General features: G+C 43.3%; 1 protein-coding gene and 1 long non-coding RNA gene across 7 annotated transcripts in view; one reads left to right on the top strand and one right to left on the bottom strand.

Annotated features, from left to right (window-relative positions):
* The window catches only part of LOC123354349, a 57108-nt gene extending 40791 nt beyond the window's left edge, over window positions 1-16317 (top strand). The window contains exons 3-5 of the long non-coding RNA XR_006574733.1: window positions 13480-13641; window positions 13847-14040; window positions 15510-16317. This is a non-coding gene — a long non-coding RNA (uncharacterized LOC123354349). The remainder of the gene's footprint in view (window positions 1-13479; window positions 13642-13846; window positions 14041-15509) is intronic.
* The window catches only part of KIF1B (kinesin family member 1B), a 141684-nt gene that overhangs the window by 18695 nt on the left and 102136 nt on the right, over window positions 1-20853 (bottom strand). For all 6 annotated transcript variants that reach the window (XM_044996310.1, XM_044996303.1, XM_044996308.1 and 3 more), the window contains 13 exons: window positions 19970-20088; window positions 17231-17316; window positions 16958-17087; window positions 15550-15712; window positions 14724-14814; window positions 13909-14027; window positions 12990-13045; window positions 8943-9051; window positions 7898-7964; window positions 6515-6599; window positions 6189-6294; window positions 728-842; window positions 73-206 (listed from right to left, as the gene is read on the bottom strand). In XM_044996310.1, the coding sequence (XP_044852245.1) occupies window positions 73-206; window positions 728-842; window positions 6189-6294; window positions 6515-6599; window positions 7898-7964; window positions 8943-9051; window positions 12990-13045; window positions 13909-14027; window positions 14724-14814; window positions 15550-15712; window positions 16958-17087; window positions 17231-17316; window positions 19970-20088 (1380 nt within the window). The remainder of the gene's footprint in view (window positions 1-72; window positions 207-727; window positions 843-6188; window positions 6295-6514; window positions 6600-7897; window positions 7965-8942; window positions 9052-12989; window positions 13046-13908; window positions 14028-14723; window positions 14815-15549; window positions 15713-16957; window positions 17088-17230; window positions 17317-19969; window positions 20089-20853) is intronic.

Genomic DNA, 20853 nt, shown 5'->3' with positions numbered 1-20853 from the left:
GTAGCAACATATAATAAAAGAACTACACTCTGCTGTTAAACAAAAGCAACTGAAATTGCCTATTAAACTTACGAGTCTGGGGATTTGGAATAGCCGCTGCCAAAGAGATTGCGTAGCGAGCGTGGTGGTGAGATCTTGGCATCTCGTGAGTAGAAGACCATACAGACATCCTTGGTAATCACAGCTGGTTGGATGCAGTGGTCAAGCTAGAACAAAGAAACAAATGGCTCTCAAACACCAAGCAAATGATGTCTGGGGGCCTACATCCATACATACCAGAACATTCAGTTTCACTGTCTTGGTAGTGACACTGTTTTTTCTTCATCGGTAAGGCCCTACTTGAATTGTGGGATGACTGTCAAATAATTGCAGCTGAGTTGCGGACAAGATAGGGAAAATCACGGAAAAGTAGTAATGGACCTTGATTATTTGCAGTAACTTGGAAAACCTGCTCCTACCGTCAGCCACCCGTCTGACAAAATTGCAGTGGAAGCCTAATATTGCAGGAGTCACAATTTCTGCAATATCTCAAATTAAGTAGTGCCCTACTCATCAGGGTTTTGAAAAATCAAAAGACCCACATTGCTAGTTAGATTTCTAGCTGCATCCCCTGGCAATGATCACATCATATTAAGCACAATTTTATCTAGGACGCATATTACCTACTATATTGGCTGCTTCCTTCCACCCAATTCCATACATGAGCTGTGGGGCACAATATGCTCACCTCCAGATATGCAGACAAGGTCATATAGATCTTCTCTCCATAGGGTGTCACTCGATTGAGGAGGAGGGAGTTATGCAAGGAGCTATCCCAAACAGCCTCAAAACGATAGAAAGTCCTGAAGAAAGTACAACAAAAGTTTAATAGTAAAAGCACCTCTGCCTCCACTGCAAATGAGAGCAAAGTGCCTCCTCCTGGACTCCATCTAATGATGTTTTTTATTAAGCAGGGTTGGTTAGACAGTGAACACCTGTAGTAAAGCCCCATCTTCAACATCTGAAGAGCTCCAGGGCATCCTCACCCACCAGCTTCACAGATGCATCCAGGACTATCCATCTACATCTAAATTAACTTGGAGTTGAATGTGCCCTGGCCTGTTATGAGATGAAGACTCCTCTTAAAGCTCAGAGGAAGGGGATGAATTGAGAGACTGTAGAAGAAAAGACGAGGGAAAGAAGAGCACCATAAAACCATGAAGGAAGTTGGGATGAGAGGACAGAGTTTAAAAATGGATTCAGCTCTTTCCAAGTGCATAGAATATATGATTCCAAGACACATGGAAAGATTCTTTCTGTAATCATTGTCCTTAGTCTGAGGTATGTTTTGGGGCTGGCATACAGGAATACACCATAGTGCTAATCAGGCTCACAAAACGAAAGAGGACAGAAGCCGGTAGCACTAAGCAATACAACACAATAGATTCTTTAGGCAATCAGAATAACCCCCAAACAGGTCTAAGTCTTTAATTAAGGCAACACGGGTTTCTTCTCCTGTAAACCTATAAGGAAAAAACAAGCTGTTTATTCCCAAACTATTCTCAGCCCCACTCCAACCTATCCCTCAGGTGAAGCTTTGCAGACCAATTACAAGCTGAAATAACGATTTTCCAACTGGGTGTGCAGGGAGAAGGGCAGCTGTGGCCTGCTGCACAAAGGCCTCTTTTGTAATCTCACTTTGATCCCCTCCACACACGCTCTCAAGTGCCCCCTCCCCAAATATCAGTAGCTGAGAAGTGGTCTAGGTTTGACGGCCCCCTCCACTACCAAACTGTGAGTATGGGCTGCAAGGAAGAGGTATACTCATCTGTTATGAACCTAGTAAAAATTCATTCTATAAGCCATCTTTAAAGAACTCCTGTGCTAGTGCCCAGAGCTACTCCAGAAAGATGAGAAAAGAAACTAGAGGCAAAATCTAGAGAGAAAACAAAATAAAGAAACAAGCCATTTCTCATCCTGCCTCTTTTTGTCTGAGAGCAGACAGGGCAGAGACAAGAGTGCCAGTCTTAAAATTAGCATCCTATAAATCCCACCTCTTCCTAGATGGATTACATAGGTCAACAGAGCTCAGAAAGGGGATTCAGTAGCCCATGAGGGCCATAGAAACAGCCAATCCAATTCAGTGGTGCCAAACAGCATTACATTCCATCTCTACACAAATATTGCTGCCTGGCCTGCCTTAACTGAAGGAAGAAAAACAGTGCCACAGGAGAGCCCTGTGGCAAAGGAGCAGGGGCTGAAGCCTAAAGAAGAGGAGATCTGAAGGGCACTAAAATGTCAGGGGACCTCACTTCTCAGACAGGACAAGGGATCAGGGACAGAAAGTTTGTTTTCTAATCCTTTACAGAGCTGCGTTAATTGAACCCCATTATTTTAATCTTTTGTTCCACCACCGTTATGATGGAGACTTTTATGCTTCAGCTACATAAGCAGAAGTGCAACTCTGAGCCAAAGTATGTGCGGCTCTGGATTGCCTGGCAGAGAAAATTGAGACTGGGGCCCCCTTTACCCATATGCTGCTGCTCTTATCCCTCACTTCTCAGCTGAAAGTGCTGCATGGTGATTACTGCACTCAGCTTGGTGTAGAGCTTCTTCCTGCTGGGCCCTCAAATGCTCAGTTACTCGGAGGTTCACATAATGTCTAAGAAGTTGGTGCCAAAATGTGCAATCCACATTAGCGCACACTGTCTGACTGCATTAATCAGTGCTATGGTCAGTCAGTGCCTTGCCCCAGAGGAGAATTATAACGCCATAATGGAGACCCTGGGTACCTTGGTCTAGCAAAGGTGAATTGCCATTTTCATGAAAGTAGCAGATGTAGCATGGATGGAAAAGGGCACAGTGTAGGCAAGTGTTGCATGGGCTTCACTAACAACGTGCCACTCAATCAGCAACTGCAATACCCCCTCTTCCATGTGAGTCAAGAACCACTTCTGAATATGGACTATTGGGTGCACAATCTGTCATGGGAGTAAAAACAGGGACTGGATTGAGCTCACTAAACTCCTCAGGCTGAGAACACAAATGTAAACCAGGACTCCAGAGATGGACAGCAAGTGCACTAAAACTCCCCCACAAGCTATGCTGTCTGTGCTGTTAAATAGGACTACTTCCACAGCTTTATTAAGACCTAGAGAATAGAGACGGGAGTAATGGATGCTCAGTAGGGCAAAGCTACATCAGCAAAGTGAGGAAATGTGAGTGAACAAGTCAGTGCAATCCCAATTGCCAAGTGAAAGTAAGACTTCTACAGGTACACTACTGCATTTGTTCTGGTCATGGGATGAATACATATACGCCTACCTCATCCAAACCAGACCTTGCTAAAACAAATAAGGAGGCAGACAAACAAAAACTCAAAGTGAGCAAACCTCTTGTGCTTTCAACACAGAGCAGGTGACAAGTGATACCTGGGAGTGACGGGAGTGCAGAATAAGGCAAAGCAAGGAAGAAGGTAGGAGCTGAGATGGGAATCCAAGAATTATTTAGGTTCCATTTTAAACTAACTTTAGCATTAGTGAAAGTTGCTTCTTTGTGTACGCAGGTAGAGTATAGGCAGCAGCAGTGCAAGATCCCCCACGCTGCTCAGCCAGCATGCCTTGGCCATGAACTGGAGAAACTTGTCAGATGGGAGACTAGTCAATGTCTCCTTTCAATTCTTGGCTTCTCAGCCCCTACGCAGGCCAATTAATAGCGACTGCAATGATAATTTTGGGATGCAACAACAAATTAAGAATTGAATGCCATCAAACCGTCACCTGATGGCAACAGGCTTTGTTCACTATCGTCTCGGGCTGGATTTGAACCAGTAACCTCGCCATTCAGTCCCAGTCCTGGGACTTCCAATGTGACAAATATGTTACAGGCAGTCAGAGATACTAAATGTTGGCCATGGTTGTCTGCTGAAGGACAAAGAAGGAGAAGGGGGAGGAGTTATGTTCTGTTGATACCTTTGAAAGAATGAAGCAAGGACCATTGTAAGCTGTCTCTGTTGAACAATGAAGGAAATTTGTCTTCATGTGTTCACCTATTGAACTGTACATTGACAAATTCCCAGCATACAAGGGTGGAGGAAATGCACCACTCCCAGAAGAGCCAAGAGGTTTGCTGACAAAATCCACTAAAAAGCTAAAAAGGAAATGGCAGCAACACAAGTGAGACATAAAGCATTCTATTCCACAAGAACCTTTATGTGCAAAAGGAAGCAAACAGAAAATACCTAGGCATATCCTTATCAAGAAAGAGCCTGTAAAAACATAGAAAGAGCTTTCGTTAGTGCAGCAAAAGGCAGAACAGAGAAGCAACAGCTGAAAGGAGGAAAACAAGCAGACAAAAACCACAGCAACCAGAAAACAAGTCTGCAGACAGTGAGCAAACAGAACACATAACCCTGACTGTGGCATTGGCCTCTCTTTGCTCCCCACCCCTCCACACACCCAGAGACCAAACCCTGGCAATTTGGGGAAAGACCTTGTACCAACTATACACCAATGCCACCTGAGCCTTCACTCACCCCCATCCCACTTCCAAAAAGCTTTCCAGATAGAGATTTTTGGGGCCATATTGCAATTTATTTGGAAGTAAGGAGTAGGGGGAAAGATACGTGATCTTCCTACTGCAAATCCACTAGGATCAGATGGGAAATGCAGCAACTGTTCCCTCCCAGTCCGGTTATGCTGCCAGATCAATGCCAAGATGCTAAAAATTAAATCACATTAAAATGTATAAACAACTACTATCAGTTGGGATATACGAATCCCTCCATCAGAGCTATGAAATGATTTTAATGTGCCTCTCCATCTCTCCTGAGGTGCTATTCCCTTTTGACTGACAGCTGTGTGTTCTAAAGCTTTCCAAGGCCCACATTCATAGTCATGCTCATCGCTGCCTGTTTTTAAGAAACAGTCCGCATAAAATACCCAGGCTGACTACCAGGGGAATTTAGAGACTTATTCTATGACCATCAGAGAGAAAGATTTCAGTGGTGAACACTGGCAGGAGATGTCAGCAGTGAATGTCAGAAAAATTGCTCTGTGTGGGCTATTAGAGTGCCCTTCAGATTTCTTACAGGACAAGAGATAAAATCTCCATGTAAGCCCTATTTCTTCTCCCCACTTCCCTCCTCCTTTATAGAAAGAATTTACTCCCCCCCTCAAGTTAGAAAAAGTTACTCAATATTTTGGAGTTTTATTTTCACCTTGCAAAGGATGAGACATTAGGCAGTAATAGCCAAAATACCAGAGTTATAAAATTCAGTACTCACTGACACTAGGGGACAGCACCAGACCCAGTTGGTGACAACACAAAGTCCAGAGTAATCTGGAATTACTTTCTCCAGCTAGACTATAGAAAACTGATGGCCAGCAGGCTGCAAATCATGTCCTCCCCCATCCCCTGCCTTAAAAACTGATGCAGAATCTGATTTTTCCAAAAGATGTGTGTTTTCCTCCCAATTTCCCAGTTGACAGAAAAACAGAGTCAGTGACTGGGCTGATGTTCTGGAGGGGAGGGACTCTGCCCACAATACAGAATTCTGCTTCACAGCCCTTCATTGCAGATCCTAAAGCACAGGACTACACAATTCATGAAATCTTATTAACAGTGCACCCCCCAGAGACCCTCAGCCACAAATCCTCCTTGGAAAGACTGCCCCGTCCCACAATGAATATTCACTTGGGGAGGATACCTCTTTCTCTGATAAGTGATGCTCAGAGCAACTGTTGAGAGTTAGATCCTCACTGGATGTAAGAATGAAGACTGCAGGTCACCAGAGCTCCTATGGAATATTGCTTAAAGGCTGCTCTGATTTCACAATACACAAGTACATTAGAGGAGCCAACTTGTCACATTTGCATAAATCCACTCCCCCCTTCCCCGCGACTCACTGGCGGCACTGAAAAAGCACAGACTAAGACTGAGTTTATCAGAGCAGGAGTAATGTTTTAACACAACAGGCTTTGTTAGATCACTGTATGCTTGTTCCCACTGTAATGTAGGGATGTGCATGGCTGCCTGATTCACCCATGGTATTGTCCTTGTATTTTAATGCTGTGCTTTAATTTCAGTTTTTCAACTCCCGGGTGAAATGCTGACCCTACTTCTCCCCATTCTTTCTTCCTCCTTTCATGGTGCTTATCAATGGAGAGGAGTAATGTAAATAGCCCTGAAAGCACTTTACATCTGCCTACCTGTTGGAGCTGTGAGAAGACTTCAGGTACTTTGCAGAGATTATATTCAAAGACAGAATAGCATCCACAGCAGCTTCATCTACCTCGGCTTTGTTTCTGATGCGTCCTGAAGATAAATGAATTTCAGTACCAATTAAACCTAACCTGAAAGGCTCAGAAGGAATTCTCATTGACAAATGAGGTTTAAGACCTATAGCTCTAACAGGCAGCCTCAGACCAAGAGTTTTTCCTCTGGATACCCCTCAATAGGTGACACTACCCCAACTCTACTCAATAACTCATGATGATGATGATGATGATGGAAGGAACAACCGGGAAATACTCACCAACAACCAGTTCTCGCACATCTTTCCAGTGCAATTCACTGCCTCTCTCATGGATAATGGTGACTGTGATCCTACGCTGGATTCCCTGGTGGAGTTGAAAAGGCACAGCTTAGACTTGTCTTTATTAAATAAATCACTCCATTAAGTCGTTTCCATAGGGAAACCATGGCTGAGACATGAACATGTATATCTCACCTGTCAGCAGGCTCATAATGGGAAAAAAACTTCCATGCCCTTTTGGGCCCTGAATATAACCTAATACAGGAAGAATCTTTTCCTGTTACAGAGCAGAACTCATTCTGCTCCCTTCCCATACCACAAGGGTAAGTATATTTCACCCAAAATACCCCTTGAACTGTCTATCTCTAAACTTCCAGGGAAGGTACATGTACCTTGAGGGTATACAGGAGTCAGTCTCACAAACCCTAGGAAATCTGCCACAAACCCTAGGATCTGCCCCAAAGGAGACACTCCCTTTCCTCCAAAGATCTGTTTTTTTGGTCCGATATGAGTCCACCCTGGGACAGTTTCCAAAGACGGGGCCTGGGAGACAGTGGATTTAGAATTTATAGGGGCACTTCTGAACTGAGATGGAACTAATCTAAGGGGGCTCCCCATCCAGATTAGACTGCTCCATGCAACCTGCTTCTAACAAAGAAAGGTTAAGACATGCTCACCTTCCAACTCCTTTTAGAAAAGGATTTATATGTACAGCATTTGTTGGGGAGACAAAAGGCACCTGATGTGCCCAGCATTAATGGGTATTACTGCCTCAAAGGAGGGAAGATACTTAAAGCCCCAGTACCAGAAAGAACTTCACAACAAAAGATAAAAGCAAATAAGGTAGGTTAACCTCCCAAGCATGCTAAGGGGAAACCATGCTAACTAAGCCATCACTAACACACTAATAATATACACAAATATCTTTAAGTTGTCTCTGGAAGAGCATATCGAGATGCAGACACTGCTGAGCTCCATCTCGCAGCCAGGGGCAGTGAAAAGGAACTAAGTGGTGTTTGAGTCTGCTCCACTCTATGCTTTAGGTACAGGAGCATGAGGACATTAAAGGTGCATGTGCAGCCCCAAAGGGCACTGCTGGTCAAAAGATTCCACTCTTGAATGCATGAGTACTAGGAGTGGAATATATATGACCAAACACTTGAAAAAGCAGAATTTAGACCCAAAGACCCAAGCCTGGGAGATAAAGGTACAGGCAGAAAGATGAGTGACCCAAGAGCTATAGTAAGAGAGAGACAGACAGGTATGTGGTAAGACAGATCTAGAAGATAAAATGGATGTAAGATTCAGCACATTACACATCTGCCCACTAGACACAAAAGGAGATAAGTATTTTAGCTGCCCCCTTCTAGGCTCTATTAGTACCTGGTGAAGCAAGAACGTCCCCTGGCAGGGTAAGCCTCCGGTGTGGTCAACAATAGCAGGGATGTATCTGTGTGAAACAAGAATGAACTTCCTGGGTTAGAGAAGGCGTGTTTAACAGAGCAGGCAGTGGGACACTAGGTAACACTGCTGCTTTGCTCTACCACCGACATACATCTTCCACATAATAGCCTAATAAAAATAAAGGCTGCTTCCACTGACTCCAAAATCAGCCTCTCTATTGGACTTTTGAACATCATTAAGTATCACATCACACATTAACGTTTCTTTGCAAAACTGCAGAATGATCCTATAATGTAGTTCCCAAAGGTCTGTCAGGGAACTCCCTCTATGTTGCAGGGTTAAACTCAATATAGTTCTTGTTATAACAGGTTCAAAAAAAAGAACTAGATAAATACATGGAGGATAGGTCCATCAGTGGCTATTAGCCAGGATGGGCAGGGATGGTGTCCCTAGCCTCTGTTTGCCAGAAGCTGGGAACAGGCAATGGGGGATGGATTACCTGTTCTGTTCATTCCCTCTGGGGAACCTGGCATTGGCCCCTGCTGGAAGACAGGATACGAGGCTAAATGGACCTTTAGTCTGACCTGGTATGGCAGTTCTCATGTTTTGTTGGACTGACCTCTGGAGACTGAACTCTTTAGTTAACAAGAGACCAGGTATCACATGATCTGCAGCCATGCAAGCTCCCCCTGCTCACTGCTCTGCCAGCATACCCAGCCGCTGACCTGGAGGGATCAGGTCTAGGAGTGAGAAGGAAGGTCACTCTCCATACTTCAGTCTTTGGCCACTCTGATGAGACTGCGAACAATGGGGCCAACTAATGCCAGTTGTGTTGCTGATATCTACTCACTGGGAACAAGATTGGGACCACTTCATTCCACACAAAACCAGGCATCTTACAGATGGGAATAGCCAAACATCATAAACCTGGGCTGATCTAAACCAATGACCTAAAGATGAAGGAATTCACTCCTACCAGCCGTTTACCCTCTTTATACAAAAGAAAGATAAAAGCTGAACTCACTCTCCTGTTGGCTCCAGCTCGCTGATCTCAAACCAGACAAGGAGGTCGTATTTGCTCATGCTCTGGCCCAGGTTAGTTTTGCTCATAGTGTTTAGCTTTGTGGCTGGCACTTAAAAGAATAAAAAAAAAAAAACTGTTCACAAAAACTGCACACAGGTAATGCTATTACAGTACTTTGGTTCCACAATGTAATTTCAGTGCTGCTTATCACATGAAAGCAGTGTAATATTTCTACCTGTGTATGTGCAGGTAATATGGCAAAGACACCTGCCATCAAAAAGCCAGAAAGGAAACTTCAGTCACAGGCTTGTCTATGGAACCAAGGAGTCTCGTTTTAAATCCACAGTGCTCCCCCATCCAAGTAACTTTACAAACAGTTAGATGACTGGCTGGCAATTATGAAGCACTAGTTGTTTGAGAGATTTCACTACTCCAACAGAAGAACTGAGAAAAGATTACTAAATCTTCTACATGTAAATACAAGAAAGGCTAATCCTTCCACCACCCCTCATACTGCTCAAATGGTCATGCACCAGATCCTGCAAGATAGGTGGTCATTACCTAGTGCAGTAATGGACATGTTTTACATAATCTGCAGAGGCTGAAACAAACCTGATCCCATTAAGTCATTAGCACCATGAAAGAAAGGTGGACATTTATGGCACTTTCCCTCAAACTACTGCATGGCAAAATGTTAGCACTTGACAGGTCACAAAGAAATAAATGAACTATAATTAGGAGAGTCTTGTGAAGACAGGCAGCCTCTATAGATTCATATATGGGAAAATCCTATGCCGCCTCAAAGATCCATTTTTGGAACAAGCTAACCTAAAGTATAGTTTAGAATCATTCATATATGGGAGGGAAGTCAGATGCTTCAGAGTGTTCTCAACACGACATCCTAACATGTAGGTCCTTTCTGACCTATACTGAGATCAGTTTTTAAAGAATTCCAATTCATGCATGTGTGGAATTCACAGGGGGGCTAGGTCTGTTCATATGTACTCCTGCATCAGTTCTGAGTCTCTGAATGAAAGGAGCAAGCAAAGATCCCAAGGATTCTTGCAGAAATTTAGGGTTGATGCACTTTCTAATGGACCTGTAGGTATTTTAGATGATTCTTGATGTTAGTGCCTTCACTTTACTGCAAACAGTAGTACACTCAGCTGGGATCGCTAACATACAGGATGTGCATGTGCACATCAGGGGATTTAACAGGAGTTATTCCTGAGAAAAAGTCCTGGAAGCCTTGGCTCCCTATATTTCAGGATTACTGATGAATTAGTGCTTCAAGACTCACCTCACTAGCTTTGCAGGGATACCGTAACTCATAAATAGAGAATGGACAAACAGTGCTTCTAGCAACTGGTAATCACAGAAAATGGACAGGTTCTAGCAATACTCCAGACTTCCCCTCTTTGAGGCCATGTCTACACAGCCCTGCAGTTCAAACTACATGGGTGCAAATTACAGTGCACACTAGTGTGCTGTGCTCTAACTATCCCATGTAGATACTGTGGATCTAAAAGGTACCTCATTTGAATTAACTTAGTCCTATTTAAACAGGACTAAGGGCTTGTTTACACTGGAAACACTACAGCTGCAGAGCTTCAGTGTAAATGCTACCTATACTGATGGAAGGAGTTCTCCCATCAGCATAGGTAATCCTTCTCCCTGAAAGGAAGTAGCTAGGTCAACAGAATTCTTTCATCAATCTAGTGCTGTCTATGCCAGGGGTTAGACTGGCTTACCTATGCCACTCTGGGGTGTGGATTTTTCACATCTCTGAGTGACATTGCTGGGTCAATCGAACTTTTTAGCGTAGACTAGGCCTCAGTTACCACCCCCAAGACACCTTTTATTTTGCACCCATAGCGTCCGCATGGGTGAGTTACAGTGTGGCACACTAGTGCACCCTGTAATTCACCTGGCTGTAGTCTGAACTGCAGGGCTATGTAGACAAGACCTAAGTTTACACAATTTCTGCCTACCATTTCCACTACCTCCACTTTGCCTCCCTATTCTGTTCTTGGGAGTGGACAAGGTACTTATGAGGGTTCTGTTCCACTCCACCCTAAATACAGGAGGGTGTTCAATTCTGCAACTTTCTCCCCATTCCCTTGGTTTTAATGTTTAGTTTTTTAAATTAACGCAGTCAATGTTTTCTGTAGCCTCACAAGGCCCCATCCCGCCATTTATTGAAGATAAGCCTTAGTTTAGTGTTCCTTAGGTTCTCCCATTCCTGCCTCAGCCTCTCTTCACTTTTATAATATCTCAATTACAACCCACTGATAAGAGACAAAAATCCTGCTTTACAGGTGGCACTTAGTCAGCGGAGGTGCCTGTGTATGCACGTGAGATAGGTAATCTCTCTTTCAGAAGATGAGATTTGAGTTCCGTCTACTCCTTGTTCAGATAACTGTAAATAGTTAACACAAAGGCGCAGACAGACTTCACTACAAGAATGAAAGAGGTACACAGCAGGCCAAGACTATCATGCTAAGTAGTGAGCTCCAGTGACATCACTTGCTCTCCCTCATTCATACCTTAAGTAGCTGACATCACCCTCTTACACCCCCACCATACCACCAAAACAACAGCTGCAGCTGTGCTCATAGCATCCATGAGCTCATGACAGCTGGACTCAGAGCTGTTGATGCTAGTCAGGAGGAAGGTCAGGGACACAAACCACTGAAGTCTGAACTAAGCAGAAGAATTCAGCTGCACCAGAAAAGAAAACCCAACACACTAAGTCAGGTTTGAAAGTTCATGTGCAGGCCTGTTCTAAACATTTTCATGGGCTGGGTCAGCAAGATACACATTTGGTCTACTTCACCCCAAACAGCTGGCTTTTGCCCAGGGGGGGAGGGGGGGAGAGAGAGAGAGAGAAATGAAGCCAGATAACAGATAAGCAGGAAGGATAATTTTAACAGAACCTCAAAAGAAAATGCCCTCTACCCCTCAGTTTTATAACTTACTACATAATACTTTGCACCTTGCATCTAATGATCTCAAAGCACTTTACAAAGGGCAAGGGGTAAATATTCCTATTTTACACATGGGACAACTGAGGCTAAGCAAAGTTAGGTGACAAAGTCACAATAAATCAGTAGCAAAGCTAGGATTGGCACACAAATTCAGATTCCTCATACTCTGCTCTAGACACTAGATGTTTCTTATTCTAAATGCTTCATCACTCCACAACGACCACAGAATCCAAGGTAGTTTCTGGTACTCAGCACCACAGGGTAAAGGTGTGGACATACTGTTTTGGGGTCAAGATTAGGGGTTATTTCTACATCTACCATAAATCGAATTTGACTACTAACCATCTCTTTTGGGAACCCGCTCGCTTTGACAGCTGGGAACAGGCAGAAAAAGAAAAGGTGGCAGCTGGTCAGCCCCATCCTGGAATGCAGCCACAGCCGAGGATGCAAGCACATTGGCGTGCTCAGACACTGTGTTCAGCACATGCACATTTACATAGCCAGACATGAGATACCTAATCAACTCAATTTTTCTCTCATGGTCTGAAAAGGGAATGGAGAACAAAAATGGGAGTGGTGGAGATAAGCAGGTGATTGGAACAAGGCAAAGGAGATAAAAGGACGGGGGGGAAAAAAAGAAGAAGAGTTCAACATGCACGGTTAAATTAAAGAAAATTGAGGGATCATTTCAGCAAGGTTGGCTTAGTACATGAAAGTGGAAGCAACGTTAAAAAAAGCAGAGCAGAGTGATTTATGGATAAGCAAATCCTCGCTTCAGTAACCACACTGAGGAGAGTGGCTGCACAGCCAGATTGAGCGTTATGTGCTGGACACTTCATAGATGCAACTCTCTCCCCGCGACTGCCCTGACAACACTTTTGCTTTGAGATGGAGGTTGAACACCTGGGAAGGAACACCGCCAGCAAGGATGTTCCAGTGCCCTTTGCACTGTTCATTCATGTTATTTCTCGATTTCAGATGACTGCGGTTCTGAATATTTCACACCTTAGTTCTATGTGATGAGTTTACAGACACATACCCAGAAAATGTTTGTTCTCACCTGGCTTTGAGAGTGGCATGGGAGGTGGAAAGAATCGTCGGGATGGCTGAGGAGGGCTGCAGAGAAAGGGGAGCAGTTACTTCTGGTGTTTCCCACCTGTTTCTCACCCAGGGATCTCTGAGCACTCTACAAAAAAAATAGTGAGCCTCACAACCCTATGAGGCAGGTACATACAACCTCCACTCTACAAAGAAGGTAACAAGCACAGACGTGCCCAATCACACATGGGACATGTCTTGAACATATATAACCCAGGATTCCTTGCCCTGCTCCTACTAACACATACTTAGCCCTTTTTCCATTCCAGCTCAATTTTGCACATCTTTAAGCAAAGATGGATTACCTTTTAATATTTCCAACTGCCCTTTCCCTAGTCTCCGCTCAAGGGAAAACAGGATGAGAGAGGCATTTCCTGAAAATGTCTTTATGCAGGGATACAAACTTCTGCTGATTTTTCCCTTTAACACCAGCATGTGGTTCCTCTTTGCAGCTACTGTTTCCAGCAATCCAAGCCAAACCCAGGAATCCATGCATCATCCTCTCCCCTCACACCGTAGAGCAAGAGAACTAGGAAACCTTTCCCTGACTCAAAACATTTAAGGTGCTCAGCAGCCTTGGCAGGTGTGCTTCTAGAAGTCATGAGGAGTCTCAAGTAAGTTTTGTTTTGCACAGGGTTCTTTTGGCTTTAAATATGTATTCTTATCAACTACGGGGCACCCATTATCCTGTCACTTGTCTAGTATTAGAATTTGCTTAGGCCACACTTGGCACTAATGCCAAGTAGCAAGACTTCAATGTGAGGCATGGAATTCAGGAAGCAAAGGGATGAGGTAATGTGGTGTCTATTTCCCATGCAGGATTTCTTCCTTCTGCTGAGTAGTATGAGGGGAAGGACACTTACTTCTGAACTGGTCAATACCTGTTGAGATCCTGTCCCTGCAGATGGAGAGGGTGCTGCTGGTAGTGCCCAAAGACTTCAAACACAATCGGCTTAGTTTTGATGTACTCCACAAAAGATTCTGTCACTTCCACAGCGATCTAGCAAAAAACGGTAAGGAAAGAGTCAGGGCAGAGATAAAATGAAAACCGTTATGTCTGCCAAGATTAGAATCCAGGGTTCTACATTTCTTATCCAGTGGCTGATAGCTTGACTGGAGCCAATCACAGCAAAGGGAGACACATACCTTACTTTGTTTCAGGTGTTAAGGTTGTCAATTAACAGTTACAGGAGAAAAATCCCCTGACCTAAACACTCGTCAGTTAAGAAAAGTAGGAAGCTATTTGTCACAAAACAGTTACACAACTTGTAAGACTACACACTATCAATTTGGAAGCCTGAACATGGCTTTTCCATTTACACTGTCTATTCCCTGTAATGCAAACTCTAGAGCTGTTTTTATTGCACTTCCCAATATTCTGATGGGTGAAATGGAAGCACAAGGAATTCAGAACCAAGAGAAGGGAAAAGAGTCACAGCCTTCTACATACACTTGCTTAAATGCTCTGTAATTTACTAATAGGGATTATGCGCTACACAAAGGATTATATCACTCATGTGATCATGCCCCCTCTATTGTTTATTCATCTGTACCCCCCGCCCCTTTCCTGCACATGCCTCGCTGAGGAGGCTGACAGGAAGGCTACAAGCATTCCCCAGCATTGAAATCAACCTTAACAGCACTGTATTATGGACATTCGCTCACGCTTCATACAAGATCACTAAGCTTCACTTACATTCTGGACATGGTAAAACCCAAGAGGACTCCCCCGGCCATTGTTTTTGAGAGGTTCAGTAGAGAAAGCTTCATCGTGTCTATGTAAAAAGCTAAAACCAAAACAGATCAGATTAGTGAAAACTGCTCAGCTATCAGCTCCACCCCTTAGAGAAATCTGCACATCTCTGCTCTTTTGGCCACCTTTTAGGCCTCAACCAATCTTATTTAGGCAGGTTTACTCTAGAAAACTTTGGGGCTCCTACTGTTTTATTGTTTGTATGTTTGCTGCCTCCCCTTCTAATCCTTATTCTTTGGAATCTAAATGGGGACAGAGCTCTCATTTGAGAGCTGCTGAATTTGCCCTAATTCCAGACCATTTGATTCAAGCTGGGTGTATGCATGGAATGGTTTTAATTTTAAAAAGTTATACACTGGTATCATTATCTGGTGCTTAAATGCCCATTGATTTGGACCCTATAAATGTAATAAATATTAACCAATTTATTGGGTATTATGACTTTACACTTCTATAGCACTTTTCATTAGAGGACCTCAAAGACTCTTCTACAAAACACCTTGGGATGCCTCAGGCAAGAGGCATTGGATGGGTGGCTTTTAAAGGCTGATTCTTATCCCCTTACGTTAACACAAAGCAGATGTTTGTTCAGGGCACTGATCTGGTATCAGGTTACACAGATTTCTGACTCCCTTCCCACAAGACACTGCCACACTGACTCCTAAAAATCACTCCAGTTTTGTCTCCATTTGCCCAGTATCTATCAACAGTTACTCCTCTTCACTGCAGAGGTCTTCCCCACCCTGTACTACCAAGGAGAGATTCTTACTTGAACTGACAGAAGATATCTGCATATTCTGGGAGGATGCCACTGGCCTGCAGCACTGTCACACGGAAGGTGAACACACTACCCAGTTTCAGGTGGTCGCCAACCTCCTCGGTAAACCCTTCCATCACCATCTTCCCATCCAACAAAGTGCCTGACTTCAGGTCTTAAAGAGACACAAAGACCTCCCGTGAAATATTCAGATTTACAACATCTACAGATACTCGACCCAGCAAAGGTGGGATTTAATCCCCCACCCTCAAACACCTGCTCTCCAGTAGTTTATCTACAAGAGAATTTTTCAAAGCCTTAACTCACAATACATGCAGCTTCACTAATGGTAGCACTGATAAAAGCAGTAGGGTAGTCAAGGCTCAAGTGTTGTTCCAAAAAGTGTCTAACACACTCAGAGCAGGGTTAGGTGACAGTGGTAAAAGTGCCTGGGTTCTTCTGAACCCTGTCTACACTACAGTCATCACCAAGGCTACCACTTACCAAGCTGCACCTGAAAAATTAATGATAAAAAAATCCTGGTGTAGACAAGACACAGTGATCTCAACAAAGTGCAGAGTTCACTAGTAGCACAACGTGGGGACAGTGCAGGTTTAACAGAGTTCTCTTCTCACCCAAGGTGGGGATACTAGAGTTGCAAGAGAGGGGAGCACAGTAATTACCAGTCAGATATTAGCATAAATAAAGAGGCAGGTGTGACGGAGCAGGGAGCGGGGCAGATTTGACCTGGGAATGTTGCCTGGGAGTTACATTGGGGATGAGAAGAAAGCTACCTGAGCTGTAACCTGAGCCAGGAGGGGGGTTGGGAGAAGTGACACCTTCTGCCCGGGAGACTGATCAAAGGAGAGGAGGAGCAGAGAGGAGGGGGGAGAAAGCTGCTGGGGGAATTTTTAGTTTCAGTTTGGGCTGGGTGGTGCAACACAGGGAACCCCAAGCTGGGGTCTAAGCTCCCTGAACCCCCCAGAAGGACTTGATTGAGGGGTCCTGGTTGTGCCTACAAGCTCTGCTGTAGACTGTGTTCCTATTGTCCAATAAACCTTCTGTTTTACTGGCTGGCCGAGAGTCACGGTGAATCCCAGGAAGGGGGGTGTAGGGCCCTGACTCCCCCAACACTCCGTAACAGCAGGCAACTTCTGAAACCTTCTAGTGGATTGACAATGATCAAAAACTCTGAACAGCTGCAACCTAAAAGCTTCTTCTGTGTGCTACATCGGAGTTAATATTTTGTAAATCAAAACTCTCACAAGGAAACAGTCACCATTATGTACCCCTGGCACTCTAAGGACAATATGCCTTCACCTGTAGCACACTTTCGAATAAGGCTCAAAGCCCCTTTTCATAAAGATTCACAATAGCCCCATATTTGTCCGCTCAAGTCCCAGAAGATGTGCCCACTTACCCAGGTCGTTTATTCTGTTAATTTCTTCTGGGGGAGTGATGACCTCTGAACTCTGACCTTGCCCTTCCACAATTCTCAGTTCTTCTAGTGACAGTCCAGAACGAGTCATTGCAACTGAAGAAAAGTCAGTCTGAGGAACACAAGACAGATGAGAGCCCTGCAACTTCCGATTTGCCTTCTGTACTTTTTAACCCACCCTAACCGTTCTGTATCTAGAACAAGACATTGTCCCCTCCCTTCACAAACCTCTCCAACCCAATTAATGTTTCTTACCTTATTAAAGTATTCGTCATCAAAAGAAATTTTAGCTGTGCCAGATTGCCGAATGCCAGATCCATAATCTGGAGCTTCTTCGTCCGCTAGAAAGGCAAAGAAAATAGACTATTGGAAACTAATTCAAATGACAAGAGTGACTCAATAGGATACTAGTCTCCCAAGTGGTGGATACCCCATCACTTGGGTCATTTAAATGTGAACAAGTTGCTAGATAAAATACTGTAGAGAACTACCTAGCACTGGCTTTTGGGAAGGGAATGGAGAAGACCAGCAAAACAGGTTAATGCTACACATAAGATTCAAAGTTAATATGCTGGAGTTTGAGAATTCATGGTTAAAACTTTATATCCATATTTACTGTTTAATTGCTTGTTTCTAAATAGATTACATCCAAAACGAATGGGCAAAAGTGTATAACATGATGAGTGAAAAAGACCAACAATCAGAGATGAGAACTTCTTAGAGATTTTTCCAACTAGAAACGTGAAATATTAAATATAACCCTAACCAGGACGGACTCATGGCTTGATTAGCAGAGAACAGGTTTTCAATTCCTGTCCCCACACTAGTTCCAATGCAACCACTGACCTGTGTCACACCTCAAGATCCTTATCTATAGGGGATTTTTGCTACACAGTGAAGAATAATGAAGGTAGTTTACAGCCATTTTAAAATTTCTTTACCGTATTCATCTAGATAGTCATGCCGAGTTCACTAGGGGTAATAGCTTTAAAACCCTTTCCTGCCATGACACAGTGTACATTAATGACAGTATGGTCATGACAAAACACTCAATACAAGAAGAAGCTTTACAGAAAGGGGTTAAAAAAAATCAAACCTAAGGCTTTTTATAGCGAGTTTAGTAATTCTGAACACTGCCAGATTAGTCAGCAATCCCTAGGACCATCAAGGATTATGGTCTTTCAAGAAATGATAAACAGCCAGCTTTACAGTCCTGAAAACTAAAATCCTCTACCCACAGCGTGAGCACCTACAATGGCACAGCTGCAATGTGCCATATTGATCCAGAGGAACTCTCAAAGCAAGTGACTACTTCAGTCTCTATGGCCCATTTAGCCCAGTCTCTGCTGAGACTGCCAGTAAGAGAGGAGGAGTGCCCAAATAGTGCGGAGGTATTTTCTAACAGGAGACATACACTTACAGAAGTGATCCCAAAATTAAGAATGCCATCTTGAAATATCACTTTGACTAAATAAAGCCATGACATATTTCAAAGATGTTGCAAAATCAATTTGTAATAGCCATAGTTTGCTCTTTCATATCATCCATTTGACTGTAGGTATTAAAGTGTCAATGCTAAGGGAAGCAAACCAGGCTAGAAGTAAACCTTTTGAATGTATTCAAATGTTTCATCTGTCATTTGAGCCTTAGCCAGAGTGAATCCCTCAGCCTCAGTGTCTGAGACTTCATCACATGTTCCCATGGAGAATAAGACCTACAGGGTTGTCTTCCAATACAAGAGACAATGGTTGGAAGTTAGCCATTGCTAGAAAGGGAAGATAAATTACAAGAAGTATCTGAGCTCTCACCAGGATGAATGGTGCATGGTCAAATACCAGGGACAAACCTTGACTAGTTCATTTCAGTGTGGAAAACAAAGGACAAAATGCCATCAACTGGTTGGCAGATCCAAGAGCTAGTTAAAGGAAATTTATTACCTCCTCCTTTCTCAAAAATCAGCAAAGAGAAGGGTCATCTTAGCTAGATAATTCCCACCCCCCGCCCCTTTAAATCAAGTTTTCCCTGGAAAATAATAGGGATTTTTTTGTCCTTACCCAGCAGCCCCAAGTAGTCAAACCAACACGGTCCCATGCAAAATTGAACAGAGTGAGGCTAACGTGTAGTTCTCTACAATACCTGCTATAAGGGTAAGGGAAACCACCCTAGGAGAAGGGAGAAACAAATCCTCAGCCACTATACAAGGACAGAGGTTCACTCTTTTCTTTGGATGCTGAGGGACTCTGATCTAGCCTATGAATAACTGAGGAATCAATGCTAACTCTACTCTTTCCCCAATCCCTAGAGGTGGCTGTATCCATAGAGAGGAGAATATGATATGAAGATAGTAGAGCACTTTGTAAGTGAGTTATAAAGACAGGAAAGACTGAAAAGTCAGGATGAATATATGGTATGTAATGAAGTAAAGGTTTCATGGGTTTTTATTTGAGACAAGCACATGAGACTCAAGATGTCAGAGCTACAAGCAAGTTCTGTGGGTCATCCAAAAATAGTGCCATTCAAGCCTTTATACTCTCACACGCAGTCACATGCACCATCACGTTTATGCCATATTGTAGAGGAAAGACATCTTTTAAAAAAAGTTTTGAAATATGTATTCCCCACAATCTCTACACCTTGGGTTGTCTTAGTTACCACATACAAATCTCAGTGGTAGACAGAGAACATTTCAAAACCTCTAAAAAAAAGAGATGATACATTTTCCGCAAATTAAGTGGTCAAATTAGCTAGGTCGGCCTTGGCCAAATGCTTTGTATCACTGGAAAAAATACAACCCCAGTTTTCTAATGTGCCAGAGTAAGTGTCCTGGGAGGCTTGCAATTACCAGACCTTAAAGTTGGTCCAGAACTGAATGCAGCAAAAAAGTGAACCTGTTGAAGCCAGCCCCTCCCCAACCCCCCCCCTTTTTTTTTAAATACAGCTGTTCAAAAACCACTCAAAGGCTTGAGCTGCAAGAGCATGCCCAGAGTATCTTACCTGCTATTGCTTGCACTGCCACACGCAGAAATCCTCGAACCTCCCCCTTCTCACTGACAACTGCCACTCTGTGGATAAGGGGCACTGGGTATAGTAGATTGCTCAGGTATACGAATGCCCTGGTAATAGGAGTGAAAAAACAAACATCAGACCACCACTTGTAGAGAGAACTTTGTATTTGATTGGCTGACAGGACACAAACACCTTCATACAGCCTAGTGTCTGCAGTTCTGCTATAACACATTATCTTGTACTGTGTACTTCTATCTTCACACTGCCCTTACAGAGCTCCTGTAGTATTTTCAAGCTAAAATTGTGTGAAAACACAGACACTTTAAACCAGAGCTGGCTGGAGCCAACAGGCCTACATTAGTGAGTTATAAAGTATATAGAGGAGACATTTAAGATGGTTGGCTTATGAAAGATGACTTTTGATGCAATATAGTTGTAAACAGCATTGTTAGAAAGACATTAAAAACGCAAGAGGCTCTACTGCATACAAAGCATCATTAGGAACTTTCCATCCTGTAACTGTAGTTTAAAGATAATTAGAGATGACAAATTAAAAGGAAAGTGACTGTTCAGCAATCTAACAAATGTTTAACTTGAATATATACAAGCATTTTAAACAGATTTTTGACTAAGCATTTTCTCTCCTCTATGCATATTTTATAATACACTATATATGTGAAGCAATTATCAAAATTCCCCAGTGAATTATAAGCCATCTTTCAGGCTTCTAAGAAGATCAGTTACTGAGTATTGGGGGAGCTACAATATTCTCTACAAATAGCTTGGAATGTATTAGATGTCCCACTCTCATGTAACAAACCACCATGAAATTCTAGAGCAACAGTCCAAAACACTGCAGCTTACAACAGAGT

The sequence above is a fragment of the Mauremys mutica genome, chromosome 21 (assembly GCF_020497125.1).
Source record: "Mauremys mutica isolate MM-2020 ecotype Southern chromosome 21, ASM2049712v1, whole genome shotgun sequence".
Lineage (NCBI taxonomy): Eukaryota > Metazoa > Chordata > Testudines > Geoemydidae > Mauremys > Mauremys mutica.
This window is presented reverse-complemented; position numbering and strand designations above follow the sequence as displayed.